Here is a 16,246-nt window from a genome sequence, read left to right as displayed (position 1 = left end):
GGCTGTTCCCATCAAATCTGAGTTGTTACAAATAGCACTGCTGCAGCATGAAGGTGGCAAGCCCCAAGCGACATCACGCATCTCGGCGCGCGTATCTTCTGTTTCCCGCATGGAGCTTCTTGGGCGCCGCCCTGCTGCTGACAGCCTTGCACCAGCTCAAGTGGGGGATAATGCTGCACCCGACCAGCAGCAGCACGTTGAGCGATTGGAGCACGAGCTGGAGCAATGGGCATTTCAAGCGAAAGGCAGTTCGTACCTCCGCCCAGCCGGGCTTTCAAGAGGCGTTTGCCACGCTGTTCGCGCTGGAGATGCAAGACCTGCTCGGCATCAAGGAGGATGGGCCGCTGCCCCCCAAGGGCACCAGGCATGATTTGGGGGATGTGGTGCGGGGCCTCAAGGTGGGTGCGGCCTCCTGTTCAGATGGTATCATGGTCGATTGCAGGCATTACAGGCATTGGCGGTCTTGTTGAAAGCAACCTGTCCTCCATGCAGGAGCAAGGAGTGGGCATCTTGTTCACTTCGTTGAAGTGGTTCTTCCAGCAGCCCACCCCAGACACATTCTCCTTTCGGGTTTTAGATTACATCCAACAGACCGTTTGCAGCCTGGGGCTCAAGCTTGCAGTCGTGCTGGATGCCCAGGCCAATCCCCCTTGGGTGCTCGCCAAGTTACCCGGTGCAAAGAATGTGGATGCATGGGGCAACCACAGGGGCGCAGTGTCGTTTTCGCACCCAGGCGCGCTTGCGCTGGTGCATGCCTGGCAGGATGCGGTGCTTGGCCGGCTGGCAGCCAACAACGCCTCCTGTATCCACTCCATCCAGCCCACACGTTTAACAACGAGTATGAAACGAAGTACAGTCAGGTGGGTACACTACTGTGCGACGTTGCAGCAACACATGCTGCATGCTCACGGCGTCTTGTGTGTGCAGGAGGGTGATGGCGCCCAGGACTACAGCATCAGTGCCTTGAAGCTGTTCAACCATTACCTGCACAGTCTCCATAGCAAGATCAGCTACTGGAACCAGAGGTGGGCCACCAACTTTACCGACTGGGCAGCCGTACAGCCCACTCGATTTTTCCAGCACGGCGAGAACTGGGGCAACACTGCAACCGACCTACTTTACTGGGATTGGCAGCACTTCCGCCACCTTCGTCTTCACCGAGTCCATGAGTCTTGTTGTCAGCGGGTTGCGGCATATGGTTTCCACTGCATCATGCATTTCCCGGAAGTCCTGACTGGCAGCGACGCCATCTACGCTTCAGGCGCCGTTTTCACCCTGGCCGCCAGCCCCTGGCTGGACTACATCATCATAGACTCCAACTTCATGACCACCGCCATGCTGCCCACGCGCGACGTGCGGGTAGTGCAGCTGCTGCTCAGCGCCATGAAGCCCTATGGCAAGCAAGTCTTTTTTGAGGGGGCCTTTGAGAGGATCAGCGACCCTGAGATTCACCGTCGGGCAGTGATGCTGACTGCGACGTCCGGCGCGCACGGCATTGGCTTCACCAACTGGCTGGACCGTGTCGGGCCCACCTTCTTCAACGATACCCTGCAGGGACTGCCGCTCCCGCACAGCGACGCTCCGCCGGTGGCCGTCCTCACGCCATACCGCTCTTACCTGGCGTACAAGGGCACACCCAAGGATGCCAACGGCGTGCTCTTTCCCACAGACCCGCAGCAGGACCGGCTGTTTGCGTGCCTGGATGAGGTGGAGAAGGAGCTGCCGTCCCTTGATGGCCTGCAGATATTTGGCGTGCCCACCATGCTGCTGCCGGTGCTCCAAACCTTTGAGCAGGTGTGGTATGTGGAGCCCGACGTGCTGCTGTCGGGCGATGCAAGCACCATTGCCAGGATCAAGGAGCGTGCTGGAGCGCTGGGTGTGCCGCTGCGCAGCTGCATCAAGAAGAAGGCGCCAGCGATTGTGCTGCCCGAGTGCTGCCCAAGCATGTAAAGCTGTTGTTGTTTAGCATTCCAAATTGGAATAGAAATCAGCGTTGTAGGCCTAGTCATGCACAGCTGGCGGCGGCCCGTCATGGATGGCATTTCGTGGCCAAATTTGCTTTATCTACTCAGCTCAAACCCGCGGGTGGCAGCGCGGGATCCGGCATTTGCCGCTCCCCGCTCTGCTGCCTGGAATTTCGGTTTTCAACCGCCCCCACCGCGCTGCGCCGGCCGCGGACTGGGTCCCCCATCTGCTGTGCTTGTGAGTTTGCCAGTAAATTCGAACATGCAAACGGCGGTTGAAGCAACCATCTGGCTTTTTGCAGACTACAAAGCTCCTGCCTGCTCTGGCATAAAGGCATTTGGGTGTTGTGCGCAAAGAAAAACTGCCCAGGTTCTGGGCCCGCCTGGTTGCAGGTGTCATGGTGGTTGCTGCGCCCCGCGACCGCCGCCGGTGGCTGCCTGCCCAAGCTGCCGTAGCGATCTTCATTTTGGGAGTCTGCTTCCATCAGATTTTCTTGAAAAAGAACAGTCAGAATGCTCCGAACCACGCCATTGCCAACAGCGTCATTGGCGGCAGCATCATCAGTGGAGGCGGCAGCATCAGTATCAGCAGCAGTGTCGGTTGCAATACCTTCCCACGTGTGGTGCCTGCACGGGCAGCACAGCAGCCACAAGGTGTGCGGGAGGTGTTTGCCACCTTGTGGGCTATTGAGCAGTCGATGCTGCTGGGCATGACAAACGATGGGCCCCTGCCAACTACAACAGCGCCTTTTGATTTTGAGAAGCTGCTGCTGAGCGTCAAGGTGAGCACCGCCGGCACTTGCCAGTGGGGACTGCTGTTTTTTCAGCGCTGGCCATCACACTGCCTCGCTCCCAAGGCAGAGTACCTGGCCCCGCCCAGCCGCGCCATTGGCACGTTTCCTTGCTGCCTGCAGGAGCAAGGAGTGCAAACCATTTTCGTCTCTTTCATGTGGAAATTGCAGCAGCCCACTCCACGTGGGGGCTTCAACTTCCGTGTCATGGACTACATCCAAAAAATCGTTTGCGCCCAGGGCTTCAAGTTGGCAGTGGTGCTGGACACCGATGCGACGCCACCCTGGGTGGCGAAACGGTTCCCAGACGGCGTCATGACAGATGTTTTGAACTTGACCCGTGGCACAGCGTCCTTCAATCATATCTTTGCTTTGGAGCTGGCTCACAGTTGGCAGGATGCGGTGCTTGCCCGGCTGGCAGCCAACGACGCCTCCTGCATCCACTCCATCCAGCCCACATTCAACAACCAGTACGAAACGAAATACACTCAGGTGGGTGGACAGCTGGCCGCCTGCGTTCCCACTGTTTCCATCTTTCCACACATCATCTGGGATGTTTGTGCTTGCGTGCAGGAGCGGGATGCACCCCAGGATTACAGTCCTGCAGCGGCAATGGCATTTCGCGAGTACGTGAAGCACGTGCATGGTGGCTTGGCGCACTGGAACAAGCGGTGGGGCACCGGCTTCAATGCCTGGGAAGCTGTTGTGCCGCCCAAGTTTTACCAGCATGGGGAGCACTACAATTCCACCATGACCGACCTGTTTTACTGGGACTGGCAGCACTTCAGGCAAATTCAGCAACACTCGGTTTACGAGGGCTGCTGTCAGCGGATTGCAGCGCACGGTTTCCGCTGCATCATGCATTTCCCAGAAGTCTTCACCAGTGGCGACGCCATCTACGGCTCGGGCAGCGTGTTCACGCTGGCTGCCAGCCCCTGGCTGGACTACATCATCATTGACTCCAATTTTGTGACGGTTTCGAGGCAGCCCAACGACGTGCGGGTTGTGCAGTTACTTCTGAGCGCCATGAAGCCCTTCAACAAGCCCATCTACTTTGAGGGAGCATTTGAGGAGATTAAGGACCCAGAGCTGCATCGTCGGGCCATGGAGCTGACGGCGGCCTCAGGTGCCTATGGCATGGGCTTCACGAACTGGCTGAGCCGAGTGAACCACACCACCTTTTTCCGGGACACCCTCAGCGGCTTGACGCACGCCCCCGCTGGCGGCCCAGCAGTTGCCATCCTGACGCCATACCGCTCATTCCTGGCGTACAAGGGCGCGCCCTTTGCCAACCAGAAGACCCGCGAGCTTGCAGCCAACGACGCACAGCAGGACCTGTTGTTTGCATGCCTGGACGTGCTGGAGAAGGAGCTGCCGTCTCTTGATGGCCTGCAGATATTTGGCGTGCCCACAATGCTGCTGCCGGTGCTCCAAACCTTCGAGCAGGTGTGGTATGTGGAGCCCGACGTGCTGCTGTCGGGCGATGCAAGCACCATTGCCAGGATCAAGGAGCGTGCTGGAGCGCTGGGTGTGCCGCTGCGCAGCTGCATCAAGAAGAAGGCGCCTGCGATTGTGCTGCCCGAGTGCTGCCCAAGCATGTAGCTGCCTGTTCCTGGTGTATCCCCTTGCAATCATTTAATTGTCTGCGCAAACTGCGCCCTGATACCCTGTCTGTTTTTCATTCATCGAGGTGTGACATTGCATCACAGCAGGCAACTCATGATTGGCTACATTGCAAACATTGGTAAACTTCAACCGTAGACCTCCCTGATCTTGTCGGGGTTTGTGTGCACCGGCGCGGCGCGGTCCCTGAAGCAGCATCAATGGGAAATTGCAGCAGGTGGCAGGGTGACTTGGCAATAGTGAAAAGATAGCAGAGCATCGCAAACTCATGATGCGACACCACACCTGAACACATCTCGCGCGTCCCGACTGCTGCTACGCTGCCGCTCCCTGCACCCGCCAAACAGCAAAGAGATGGGGTAACACCAAGTGTGGAGGCCCGGCAGCACATGTTGGCCTCGCTGCTAGCATTGGAGTGGCGCACGTGATGGCTCATGTGCATGTCACTATACCAACTAGCCGCACAAACCTGCTCCTGCTGCGCCGCTTCTCGTACTTCCTGTCGTCCCGACGCCGCTCATAGTCCCGGCTCCTGCTGCGGCGCTGGTACTCCCTCTCCTGTCCATCCTGCCTGTAGGTTCTATCCCGACTCCGGCTGCGCTCCCGCCGGTAGTCCCGCTCCCGGCGCTCCTCCTTCCTCCCGTTGCGCTCCTTCTCATCCCGCCATCTGCAAGACATGGGGCAACAATAAACAACTGTCAACCAAACACAGCTTTAGCAGCAATCCAGTAACCATGGCGGCGCCACACGGCTGTATGAGGGCTGCAGCGCCTAGGCGACCCATTGCGCCACCTCGCCGCCAGAGGCCGCAGCCGGAGGCGTTGGGGAGGCGGTGGCGGCAGCTGGAGAGTAGCCGCGGGGTGCGCCTACCTGCCATCCCGCCGCTCCTTCCAATCGTTGCGGTTGGTGCGGCGGTCATCTCTGAAACAACAGGTGGATGAAAGAATCCCCGGTTTCGAACACAGTAAACAACTGGGTGGCGCACCGCCTGTTTGAGACCAGATGCAGTTGCGCACCTGTCTCGCTGGCACTCGTTGCGGGATGCCGGTCGTTCTTCGCGCTTGTATGGGGAGGGCGAACGATGAGCGCCGCTGCCCACTGCAGGGATTGCAGATGAATAGGCAGCTGCTATGAAACCAAGCTTGCTGCCTGGTAAAGGCAGCTCTCTGCTCAATGAAGGTGTAGCAACTCAAGAAAACAGCCCACCTTGCAGGTCGGCTCCCATGCCTCGGCCCTGCTCCCGTGCGCCGGCGCGATTCGGTGCACGCTGCCCAAACGCAACTGCAGGAGGGCAGAGCATGCTCTGGGTTGTTACCCTGGGTACTTGGACAGTGCACAGCTGTCCCAAAAGGTGCTGCCCCAGAGCAGCGGCAGAGCGACAGACTTCCTCACTGCTGAGGTTGACGAGAGCAGCCTCGTGTACTAACAATGTCGGGCAACTGCTGGGCATCTTTTCCCATCCATATGGCCAAAATCGCTATGTGCAGCAAATGTCACACCTGAAAGCGATGCCTTGACAGATGCAGGGCGGGCAGTGCCGTCATTCACGCCACGTCGGTCGGCACCACCTGTGCGGCAGCAGGGAGACACCACGGAGTGGCATTGATCAAAGAAACTGCGCATTGAAGGACGAAAAGGCTGCCCATCCAATGGCACACACCTTGCCCTGCATTTCCCACTGCCACCGTGGGTAGCCCCATTTCCTTCAGGTGGCCACAAATCTCATCATGCACTGCAACATAAAGGGAATTGCAAGGACACCTAAGCAAACAGACAAATGTAAGGCGAGCCGGGGCATGAAAACCAACAGATGCCCTCCAATCGCACCAGGCTTGGGCACACGCGGAAAGATGGTCTCAAAGTAGAACTGCAAAGAGGGTCAAAAGAGAGAACTGAAAGTGTCAGAGCTGTTAATTAAGACACCGAAGCCAACACAAGCATGCTTCAGCTTGAAAGAACAGAGAGACTTGAGCAGCCAAGGCACGCATATTGGCTGGCAGAGGAATGTACCCACTGCATGCAGGTCAGGTGATGGGCCTCTCAGGCCGCTGCAACAAAATGGGACCACACCTGCACACAGCAGGGAGGGCAGGAGCAAAGTGATGAGGTGCAACTGATGGCTGGCGTGATATTGCAGACCGAACAGCTTCCTGTAGTACCTTTCCCCTTTGTGAGATATAACCCGAGCCCGACAATGGGAACCCTACGGCCTGCAGTTTTCTGCATGCCTGATGTGTACCTCTACCGTCGCATTTAGCCACCGAGGGCTTGAGAGTTGCCGCCGCCAGTAGCCCGCAATAACTCGGCCAGATGCACCATTCACCCCCCCAGCTCCCTCCCCCGCCCCACCCTCTAAACCCCTGGAGGACATGGGTCGATGCATATAAGCCAAAACAAAAGGTATGGCACCCACCTGATCGAGCAGGATGTCGCGTGCAAACGCGCCGATGGTCACTGTGCGGCCCAGCCCCGGAGGCGATGGCTCAAACTCCTGTGTGAAGAGCAAGGAAAGGAGGCCCGCTTTGCAGATCTGCACAAGATGTGGTGCAGTACAGCAGCGGTGCATCTTGCCGGCCAAACGCTGCTTTCATCTCGCCCACCTCCTCGTCGCGCACGTAATTCCTGAACCAGTCCCACAGCTGGCGCGGGTCGCACACGTAGCGCAAGTAGAGCAGGCCAATCTGTGGCGACAAACGAAAACCCGGATTAGGGGCCACAGAAGCACGTCCACAGTGTAGCCTATGTGCGCAGCAGGAGCAGGCAAATCGTGCTCGACTCACCGCGCGGATGAAGGTCGAGTCGACATGGTCTAGCATCTGCCGCACCTGCCGCACATCCGGCTTCAGCTGCACAGCCCGTGTTGTGTGTGGGGGGATCAAAGCCAGAGGCTTGCACAGGCGGGGGGCAGGGATGGGACAGGCTGCAAGGTGCAAGCCTCGATCACCGTCAACACGCCGCACCTGACACAGGCGGTAGAGCAGGTTGAAGGCGGTGGAGGGCCCGCGCGCATTTCCGCTCATCCAGGGCTCTACATTGTCCACGCTGCAGCCAGCAACGGGTGGAGAGGGGGGGGGGTGAGTCGAAGGGAGGGGGCCTGGGCGGCGGTGGTCGTCGGCTGCCGCACCACTCCGCTCCTCAGGAGGCGGCCACCCCCCGCGCGCTCACGTCTCAAAGATCTCGTCCACCAGCTCCGACCAGTCAGCTATGTCCTTTGCCCGCTTCTCCCAGTATTGCGAGCGCTTGATGTTTTGCAGCAGCACGGATTCTAAGTTGAAGGTCGTCTGGTTGCCATACTGCTCCATTCTCCTGGCTCGCAGTCACCCACACCCCGTCCTCGCTGAAGCTGGAGAAGTTGGGTGCCACTGAGCACCACAGACCGCGTGCCTCTCCGTGCTCAGAGGTCGCCGCCAGAGATCACAGAAACGCGCCGGAGCACGCAAGACAATTACGGGCGCAGGCCTCTAGTACGGCCTTGTACTTCGGCAAACGCTGCGCTCTCTTGTTTTTTCCTCGTTCCAGCGTGCATGAAGTCCATCAGTAGCTCGTGTATCAACGCGTGCGCCTCTTTGACTGGAGACCCACTAGTGGCGGGCGGCGGAACCTCGTCTTCCTGCTCTCCCGCTCTCAGCCACCTAGCCGCTTTCTTTGGAATTGGCTGAAGCCAATTTGCGGCCTTGGAGGTCGCGGTGGCGTCGAGCAGGCACCCCAGATCAGCTTCCGAGTGGTGCGCCTGCCTTGTGGCCTGGCTGCTTGCCAGGGCACCCTGTGCACGCAACTGGGGCAACAGAAGAGGGAGGCAGAGGCTCAGGGGTGCGAGCCCTATCAGCGGGTCCAGAGCTGCAGAGGGCAGCAGCTCTGGCACTGGTGGCCAAAGCACTGGAGTGTGTTGGCTTTGTTTCTTCTGACAGCGGCAGGGGGCAGCCAGGCAAAGGTCGCCCTGCAGCACGCAGTGGATTGACAAACCCCCGCCTCAACCTGCCCTGCTTCGCCCAGTGCATGCAGAGAGGCTCAGAGGTGCACAGTAGCTGAAGCGCCCGCCGCCTAATCAGTGCCAGGGCAGGCAGCAATGTACTTGCAGCACGGGGCACCTACGGCTTACCAAAACACTTCTGACAACATGGGGAGGACTGGTATGAACGGCAGCGGCACCAGCGGGGCAACCCCTCGCTGCGAGCAGCAGCAGGCGCCGCCAGTGCTGAACCTGGCCAAGGTGCGATTTGATCGATCAACTTTGCTGATGCAGCAGCCAGCAGCAGGAGGGATTTCCATTGTGCTGGCTGCGCACTGTGGGACTGGAATCTCCCCCCACGAATGGGTCACACCCCAGCCATACAGACTGCAGGATGGGCAACTCTGGCACAAGTCTGCCCCCCACCGCACCAACACACTGCCTGCGCCTTGCCCGTTTGCAGGTTTCGCGAAACAATGAAAGCCAGACGACGCCACGGCGAGCCGCCGATGCTGCCCTGCTCGGCCACCACCAGCAGCAGCAGATGGGATCGGAGCAGGCATTTGCCGCATGCAGCCCACGCGTGGTGCCTGCCGGTGGCACAGCAGGTGGGTGCTAAACACAAAGGGCACACACGCAGATGTGATGCACTTTTAGTTGTCTGATAGCAAGCAGCTTGCAGCAGCGTTTGGTGTGTGTTGGGTGTGCGTGTCGTATCAGGTTGTATCAGCGAAGAGACCAAGAGTGCCTGCAAGCGCAGCTCACTTTGCCGCCAACCCTGGTCTCTCACCAGTTGTGTGTAAGCGTTGGTGCCTGTGTTGCAGAAGGCCTGGCTCTGGCGCAGCACCCCAGCTACTCTGGCTGTGGGGCCACTGGTGGCAGCTATCTGTCACCCGCGTCCGCAGCAGGGAGTGGTGCATCTATGGCAGCAACAATGCAGCCGTCTGCAGTGCAACGCCAACAGTACCAGCAGAAGGCACGGTACGTCGTGCCCCCTCCACAACATTGCACACAGGCCAGCCGTCCAACACCACGTGGAGCTTCCACAGCAGCCAAGGCCAACAGCAGCACCGCCGGGCTACCTGCTCACCAGGTACAGCAGCAGCCAGCCAGCCCTACACATGCAGCGCATCGTCCGCCCCAAGGTTTTAGTGGCACGGGGATGACTGGTCAAGCGCCTGCTTCTTCACGGGCCCCGCCAACACAGCAGCCCCCTGCCTCCGCACGAGCCCACACCACCACCAGGCAGCCCAGCAATCCATACTTGCAGGTGAGTGCAGTTGCTGCGAGTGCTGCATCCATACCCATGAAAGCATGCTGCAAGCCACATCTGTGTTGCCACGGCCTTAAGATTGCCATATGTATCTATGCTTGCGTCCCTTGTGGTTTCAATTGCTGACGCAGGCACTACCAGCCGCAACTGCCAGGCCACACTATACGTCACTTGCACCAGTGCAGGGTGCAAGCAGCAGCAGTGGCTACTGTCTGCCGCCATTGCAGCCGCCGCCACTCTCTGCACGTGGTCCGGCGGGTGTCGCAAGCACAGGGGTGCTGCCATGGCACAGGGGGCCACATGGTGGCCACTTGCCTGCAGTGCCAGACGGCGCCGACAGCCTTGACCGCAGCGTGCAAGTGGCACAGGTGCCACTGGTCAGCAGCAGGGGCAGGGGAGATGTGTATGCCCGCATGTCTCAAGGCCTGCCGTCCATTGAGACTGCCCGCTCGGCTCGCCTGCAGACATCTCGCCCGCAGGCGCAGCCACCACCAACAATGCAGCCCCAGCATCAGCAGCACCAGCAGCTGTACCCAGCCTCATCACAGCTTTTCACGGCTCGCAGCGGGCCAAAGCAGCCGGCCGACAACCTTGTAGGCAGCGACAGGGTTGGCAGCATTGGGCTTGCCCCTCACACTGGCAGCCTTGCAGCTGGCATGTCTTACAGTGCCCGTCCCGCTGCTTCTGCCATGGCTGGAGATCAGTGGCAGCGGCCACTGCAGCAGCAAGCACCCCTGCTTGGGGGCAAGGTGCCGGCAATCGCGCACCAGCACACAACTGGTTATTGGCCACAGCAGCAGCAGCCCAATCAACAGCAGACAGGAGCAGCCGGGCACGGCATCATTGATGCGGGACACCTACTTGCCGGACACACGAGCACCACAGATCTGGGTGCTGCGCAGCCTCATCAGCCCAAGGTGGGCATATTCTCTCCACCCACAGCTCAGCCTCGCCCGATGTTGCACCAGCACGAGCCCGAACACCATCATGCGCAGCTGTACAGCAGCGGCAGCATTACCAGCCAGTTTGCCAAGTTACAAAGCAGCAGTTCTTGTGACGCCTTCAGCCTCAACACAGCGGCTGCTGTTGGCGCAAGGGATGCAGCTGGTATCAAGAGAGAGGGCATCTGGCAGCCCGCATCAGGTGAACACAGCTTTTATACTTAATCTGATCCGGCCATTGCTGTGGCATGTGTATGTATCACTTTGCTTTTCGCTCATGTGTGCCAGGCTATTGCCCGCCTCCCCTCTTTTGCAGGCCCTCTTGAGGCAAGCTCTGTAGCCATCAAGGCAGTCAGGCCCAGGCAGAGCCAGCACAGATTGATGACAATGCCAGCCCAGCAGCCCCTGCCCCTCAGTTCTCGCAGTAGCTTTGACAGCTCCCACCAGCAAGTGCAGCAGCAGCACCACTCCCAGCAGGTGCCGCCGCTGCTGCTCCAGCAGCAGCTGACAGAACCTCTGTTGCCAGGTCTGCCTTTCATTGAGCAGCAGCTGCAGCAACCTGCGCAAGCATGTGCTTCATACACAGCGGCTGACATGCCCCCAGCAGCCCCTCCGCACTACTACCTCGGCATGTCGGCAATGCACTGCTCGCAGGCACTGCCGCAGATGCAGCAGCCACGCTCTCAGCAGCAGCCATGTGTGCAGCAGCTGGCGCTGCAGGATACTGTAATGCAAACGCAGCAGCAGGTACTGCAGCAGGGGTGTGATGTGGACCTTGCAGCGGCGGTGGCAGAGGAGGTGGCGGTGTATGACCTGCAGCGGCAGCAGGAACTAGAACACCAGCAGCAGGTGGCCGCAGTGGCGGAAGCAGCTCGCCGCGTCTCGCAGGTGGCCGGAGACGGCAGCTGCACCAACAGCCGAGGGACAGGCATCCTGGGTGCTGCAGCTTTGCTTGCAGGGCCTGCTGATGGCTCAGCGCGCCGCATTGCCTTTGCATCTCGGACCTATGCTGCGGCTGCTGGAGTTTCAGTGCCAGAAGAGGCTTCATTTTTGCCAGGAGACAGCAGCAGCAGCCGGCCAACATCCTCGGCAGCAGTCTGTCAGAACCAGCAGCAGCAGCAGCCTCTGTCCCCAGCCAGCGCAGTACGGCAGTGGGGCCATCTGCTAGCGCCTTTTGAGCAGTGCGAGATGCTATCATTCGAACAGGTCTGGTTTGTGGGCAAACCAAGTGCCCCCAAGATCAAAGGTGGGTACGCTGAGCAAGGAGAGCGAGTCGGAAAGCTTCCTGAGAAGGGCGGAAGAGACAGATCAGAGCAAAATACGTTTACTCTTCTTTGCCACAGGCATTTTAACTGCAAGTGCATGTTTTTCTGCCCAAACCTGTCTGCAGCGGAGACGGGTGGCGCAGAGCTCAACCATGGGTATGACGACAGTCGTGGAGATTACATCACAGTGGTGAACTGGATGCACCTGTTACTGTGCATGCTGACACATGCGCTGTGACCTCGATAGGTCCCATGCTCCTATCCTCGGCATGCCTTGCCTGCCTCTGTCTCTGTCTTTGCAGCCAGGAGATCACATTGCCTTCCGCTACGAGATTATTGGCGGGCTTGGACGCGGCTCATTTGGCCAGGCAAGCTTAGGCGTGCTCATTAGGGACTCCTTGGAAGGGTGCTATCAGTCGCTGATGCCAACTCTGAGTCTCGTGTTGCCCCCATTTCAATCTCGGTGGTTTCATGATGCAGGTTCTGCGCTGCCAGGATCATGCCATCGGGCAGGCGGTGGCACTAAAGATCATTCGGTGAGTCCCCTGGGTCACCTGCATTCCATCGTCATGATGGGTGCTGAGCTGTCCAGGCTTGTGGTGTTTCACCCGACACTTCTTGACCCTCTGACATCTAGGAATAAGAAGCGCTTCCAAAAGCAGGCGGCTGTTGAGGCCTCGATCCTGGCAGTGCTGAGGGAACAGGTGGGCAGAGCACTGCATTTCGCAGCTCGGGGACTGCGGGAAGCGCACCAGGCTTGTATGGTCCATCCGTCCAGGCAGTCCATATTGGACCCCCTCACAACCAGGCCTTCAACCACTCTTTACAGGATCCTGACGATTCAGTGAACATAGTCAGAACCTACAGCTCTTTCACCTTCAGGCAAGCGAAGCTGTTCATGGTCCAATGGCATGATGCTCCCTCCCGGCTGCTTCACCTACCCAAGCATGCCCGCATCGCAGGGGCCACCTGTGCATCACCTTTGAGTTGCTGTCCATCAACTTGTATGAGTACATCAAAGCTTGCAACTTCCAGGGCAGCAGCCTGGTGATGATCCGCCGCGTGGCGCAGCAGGTGGTGGCCACCCTTCGCTTCCTGTTCAGGTGCGTGCCTGGCTGCGTTCTTTTAATGCTGTGAGCGAATCTACATTGAACACTCCATGTGGTGTGCAGGCTGAACATAGTGCACTGTGACCTCAAGCCTGAGAATATTCTGCTGCGTGAACGTGGCAAAACAACTGTCAAGGTGGGCACGGCACTTGTAGCGCCAACTGCCTCGCGTTTCTCACTGCCTTCCCCCCACGCCTTCAGGTTATTGACTTTGGCAGCAGCTGCTATGTGGACCAGCGGTGAGCAACTTTGGGCCACAGACAGGCTCGCCACAGCAATTCTTGCCTGCTGTGCCACTTGCAACTCGTTCTGGCCTTGCAAGTGGCACCTGCCTGGTGCCACGCCTGCTGGCTGATTGATTGCATGTGCTGACGACCTCCATGTTCGCTGTTTGGCTGCCCTGCAGCATGTATACCTACATCCAGTCCCGCTTCTACCGCTCTCCTGAGGCACATGCCGCTGCCTGATTTCCTTCTTGGCTCGTGTGCCTCCTCTGCCACTCTGGCCACCCGCGCCTCATTTGTAACCTGTGCTGCTGCTGCTGCCCAATCAAGTCTGTGGCTCCGGTCCCGTCCAATGCAGGTCATCCTGGGGCTGCCGTACGGGCCGCCCATTGACATGTGGAGCCTCGGATGCATCCTGGCTGAGCTGCTCACAGGGCAGCCCATTTTTCCAGGTTGTTGTCGTTGTGCCGTATTCTTAGCAAGGTGCCACTGGCACATTTATGCGCTAGGTCACTTGCCATCTTTTTCAGATCCTGTGTTCTTTTCAATTCTTCTCAAAGCAGGAGAAGATGAAAAGGAGCAGCTGGCCTGCATCATGGAGCTGCTGGGCCCGCCTCCGCGCTCGCTGCTGGAGACGGCGCCCCGTGCCAACCTTTTCTTCGATTCAGGTTGCCGTCTATTTTGACATGCTGCTGACAAACGGGCTCACTGTGTCCCACTGCCTGCATTTGTATTAATAGACCTTTGCAACTGGGTTCCCACAGGGACATGGGCGCCGCTGGCCTGCCCGCCCAACAGCCGTGGCAAAACGCACCGACCGTCATGTGAGTGATGCAACACCAGCACCAATGTGTCAGGCCTGGCCCTGAAATGATGGACCGTTGCATTGCATCCCACGCGCAACCCCTGCAGCTCGGACCTTTGAGCGGGCACTGGGCGGCTGTGACGATGCATCCTTCATACATTTCCTACAGGCATGGGCCAGTGGCATCAGCCCTACTTCCAGTTGCTTCACAGGGTCCACATTCTTCGCCTACTGTTCAATCATGCTTCGGTGCATGAGCCTGAGCCCGTCTCTCCTACCCACCCACCTTCCTGCAGCGATGCCTGCACTGGGAGCCCCAGCAACGCATGACGCCTGAAGAGGCGCTGCAGCATCCTTGGATTGCAGGGCCCACGCCACCACAACTAAGCAGCGGCAACCGCGAGGGCTGGCAATCACGGTGATGCGGGTACGGCACGTGCTTTAGCCAATGCTTCCCTCCCAGCGATTGAGTCTGTGGTGACCCCTCTTGTTGTCTGTGTAAATGGGCAAACGACAGACTGGCAGCATACCGCTGTTGTTTTTGTCGGTGTGTTGGTCACGTGAGTGGGATGCGCGGTAGCTGGCGTGCCTTGCATCTCGGCCGCGCCCGCGCCCGTCATGCTGTGTGCTGCTCTCCTGTGCTGCTCTACTGCTTCCTCTCCTGCTTCCAATGCAACTGTTGCTGCTGTTGCAACGGCAAAGCTATCAGCAGTCATCAGCATGTTGGGAAGGTGCGCCAGTGTTGCACAATCTGGGCTCGCTGTCGAGCAGGGTGCAAGGCTTCCGACTGCAATTTGCTGCTTGAAGAGCCGTTGGCGATGGCAGACTCCCCGGTGCAGATGGCGGTGTGATTGACACTTATGGGTTTGGCCTCAGATGCAACAGATTCGGCACCACCGAGACAAACGAAAGACACCACAAGGCAAAATTGGCTCAAGACCGCACATCTGTTTGCGGGTTGCCACAGACAGACAGGCACACACACAAGCATATACAGGTAGGCAGCAAGCAACAGTTACTTGAGCGGAGGTCGAGGCCGCGGGCGGGGGCGTGGCGGTGGCTTGGGGGATGGTGGGCGAGGGCGTGGCGGGGATGGGGGGCGAGGGCGTGGTGGCTTGGGGGATGGGGGGCGGGGGCGTGGCGGGGGCTTGGGGGATGGCGGTCTGCATGTATTGAATTGTGTTCTATTTGTTAACATGCAATCACACATTCCTCCAATTAAAAAGTAGCAACCTGCCCAGGAAACAGGCCCAGCTGCCCAGGCCCACTTGCATGCCACCACCATCCACAGCCATTGCATTGTCCACAGGCATGCATGCGGGGCTTGGCTTCCCTCAACTCACGTGCTGGCGAGTGACGGCGGTGCGGGGCAGCAGGCGGCTGCACAGAGCCACGGGGTGAGGAGGGCGGCAGAGGGCGGCGGTGGGCGGTCAGGCACGTGGCAAGGCACAGGCAGCGGGGTGCAGCAGCCATGTGGGCACATGACAGGCGGCCAGCGCTGGCTAGCCGCCCTTCCAGCCACCCGCGCCTGCTGCCAGCAGCCCTTTGCTAGCGCACAAGCGGCGCTGCGGCTCACCCGTGCCGCACAGTGCAGAGAGGAAAAAGTTGCTGGTGCCGCCGGCAGCCGTGCAGAAGCATGCGCGGGACTGAGTGGGGTCCCAGCTCCACAAGGTGCCATATGAGGAGGCGCTGGCGGAACAGAGGGCGCAGCATTCCGCGGGGGTTGCGGTGGATTGCATGGCGCTAACGTTGCCGACCCAAACGCAGTTCTGGTTTGTGGGGCCGTCGCAGGGGGCATAGGGCGGGCTGCAGGCAGGAAGGGGTGGAGGGGCAGGGAGGGAGGTGGCGGGTGAGGGCTGGAGGAGCGAAGCACAGGGAGGGTTTGTCTGGTTCATGTGTGCAGCCTGCCCAGAGCTGGGCCCAGAGCAGGCGGGCGGGCAATGCGGGGGGGGGCAATTCGGCAGTTTGGTAAGAGCGGACACCTTGGGGGCCGCGGCCTGCAGGCGCGATGGGGCAGCATAAGCATGGCTGAGTGGTAACGTGTGCATTAGGGCTGCACATTGCATTGCCCACACCCCAGCATGCATGCGTGCATTGTCTGTTGGCCTGCGGACGGGGCTTTGCCGGTCTAAACTCACGGGCTGGGGGGTGGCGGCGGTGCGTTGCAGCAGCCGCCTGCGGGCAAGGAGTGAGGGGGGCGGCAGACGGCGGCAGTGGGCGGCCAGGCGAGTGGCGAGGCAGGCCAGCGGGAGGCAGGCAGCCCTGGGTAGAGCACCTTGAGGCGGCGCTGCCGCTCACCCGT

General features: G+C 59.6%; 4 protein-coding genes across 4 annotated transcripts; 3 read left to right on the top strand and 1 right to left on the bottom strand.

The window, feature by feature from the left end:
- Positions 1-170: 170 nt before the first annotated feature.
- CHLNCDRAFT_139086 (hypothetical protein) lies at positions 171-1,950 on the top strand (the record flags this gene model as incomplete). The annotated part of the gene is made up of 3 exons (XM_005844351.1): positions 171-398; positions 928-1,025; positions 1,242-1,950. The coding sequence occupies 3 exons, from the start codon at positions 171-173 to the stop codon at positions 1,948-1,950; spliced, it is 1,035 nt and encodes a 344-aa protein (XP_005844413.1).
- Positions 1,951-2,601: 651 nt separating this feature from the next.
- Positions 2,602-4,516, top strand: CHLNCDRAFT_58911 (hypothetical protein). The gene is made up of 3 exons (XM_005844350.1): positions 2,602-2,746; positions 2,879-3,247; positions 3,329-4,516. The coding sequence occupies exons 1-3, from the start codon at positions 2,663-2,665 to the stop codon at positions 4,355-4,357; spliced, it is 1,482 nt and encodes a 493-aa protein (XP_005844412.1). The 5' UTR covers positions 2,602-2,662; the 3' UTR covers positions 4,358-4,516.
- Positions 4,507-7,680, bottom strand: CHLNCDRAFT_54543 (hypothetical protein; the record flags this gene model as incomplete). Its single annotated transcript, XM_005844265.1, has 11 exons — positions 4,507-4,564; positions 4,848-5,045; positions 5,395-5,476; positions 5,585-5,659; positions 5,878-5,946; positions 6,206-6,245; positions 6,792-6,908; positions 6,979-7,059; positions 7,159-7,224; positions 7,339-7,420; positions 7,544-7,680. The coding sequence occupies 11 exons, from the start codon at positions 7,678-7,680 to the stop codon at positions 4,507-4,509; spliced, it is 1,005 nt and encodes a 334-aa protein (XP_005844327.1).
- A 3,968-nt stretch (positions 7,681-11,648) lies between these two features.
- On the top strand, positions 11,649-14,306 carry CHLNCDRAFT_16563 (hypothetical protein; the record flags this gene model as incomplete). Its single annotated transcript, XM_005844349.1, has 13 exons — positions 11,649-11,769; positions 11,932-11,996; positions 12,109-12,186; positions 12,287-12,342; positions 12,444-12,510; positions 12,636-12,700; positions 12,769-12,909; positions 12,979-13,051; positions 13,117-13,154; positions 13,470-13,591; positions 13,700-13,807; positions 13,904-13,963; positions 14,209-14,306. Coding segments are annotated over 13 exons (1,092 nt in total), but the record flags the coding sequence as incomplete, so codon positions are not given.
- Between the last annotated feature and the right edge of the window lie 1,940 nt (positions 14,307-16,246).

Source organism: Chlorella variabilis (assembly GCF_000147415.1).
Source record: "Chlorella variabilis unplaced genomic scaffold CHLNCscaffold_23, whole genome shotgun sequence".
NCBI classification, from domain to species: Eukaryota; Viridiplantae; Chlorophyta; class Trebouxiophyceae; order Chlorellales; family Chlorellaceae; genus Chlorella; species Chlorella variabilis.
The sequence above is the reverse complement of the archived record's forward strand: the minus strand, read 5'-3'. Positions and strand labels throughout refer to the sequence as shown.

Coding starts and splice junctions, on each gene's coding strand:
- CHLNCDRAFT_58911 (XM_005844350.1), top strand. CDS start 2,663: ATGCTGCTGGGCATGACAAACGATGGGCCCCTGCCAACTACAACAGCG. Junction 2,747..2,878: donor AGCTGCTGCTGAGCGTCAAG/GTGAGCACCGCC, acceptor TGCTGCCTGCAG/GAGCAAGGAGTGCAAACCAT. Junction 3,248..3,328: donor ACGAAACGAAATACACTCAG/GTGGGTGGACAG, acceptor GCTTGCGTGCAG/GAGCGGGATGCACCCCAGGA.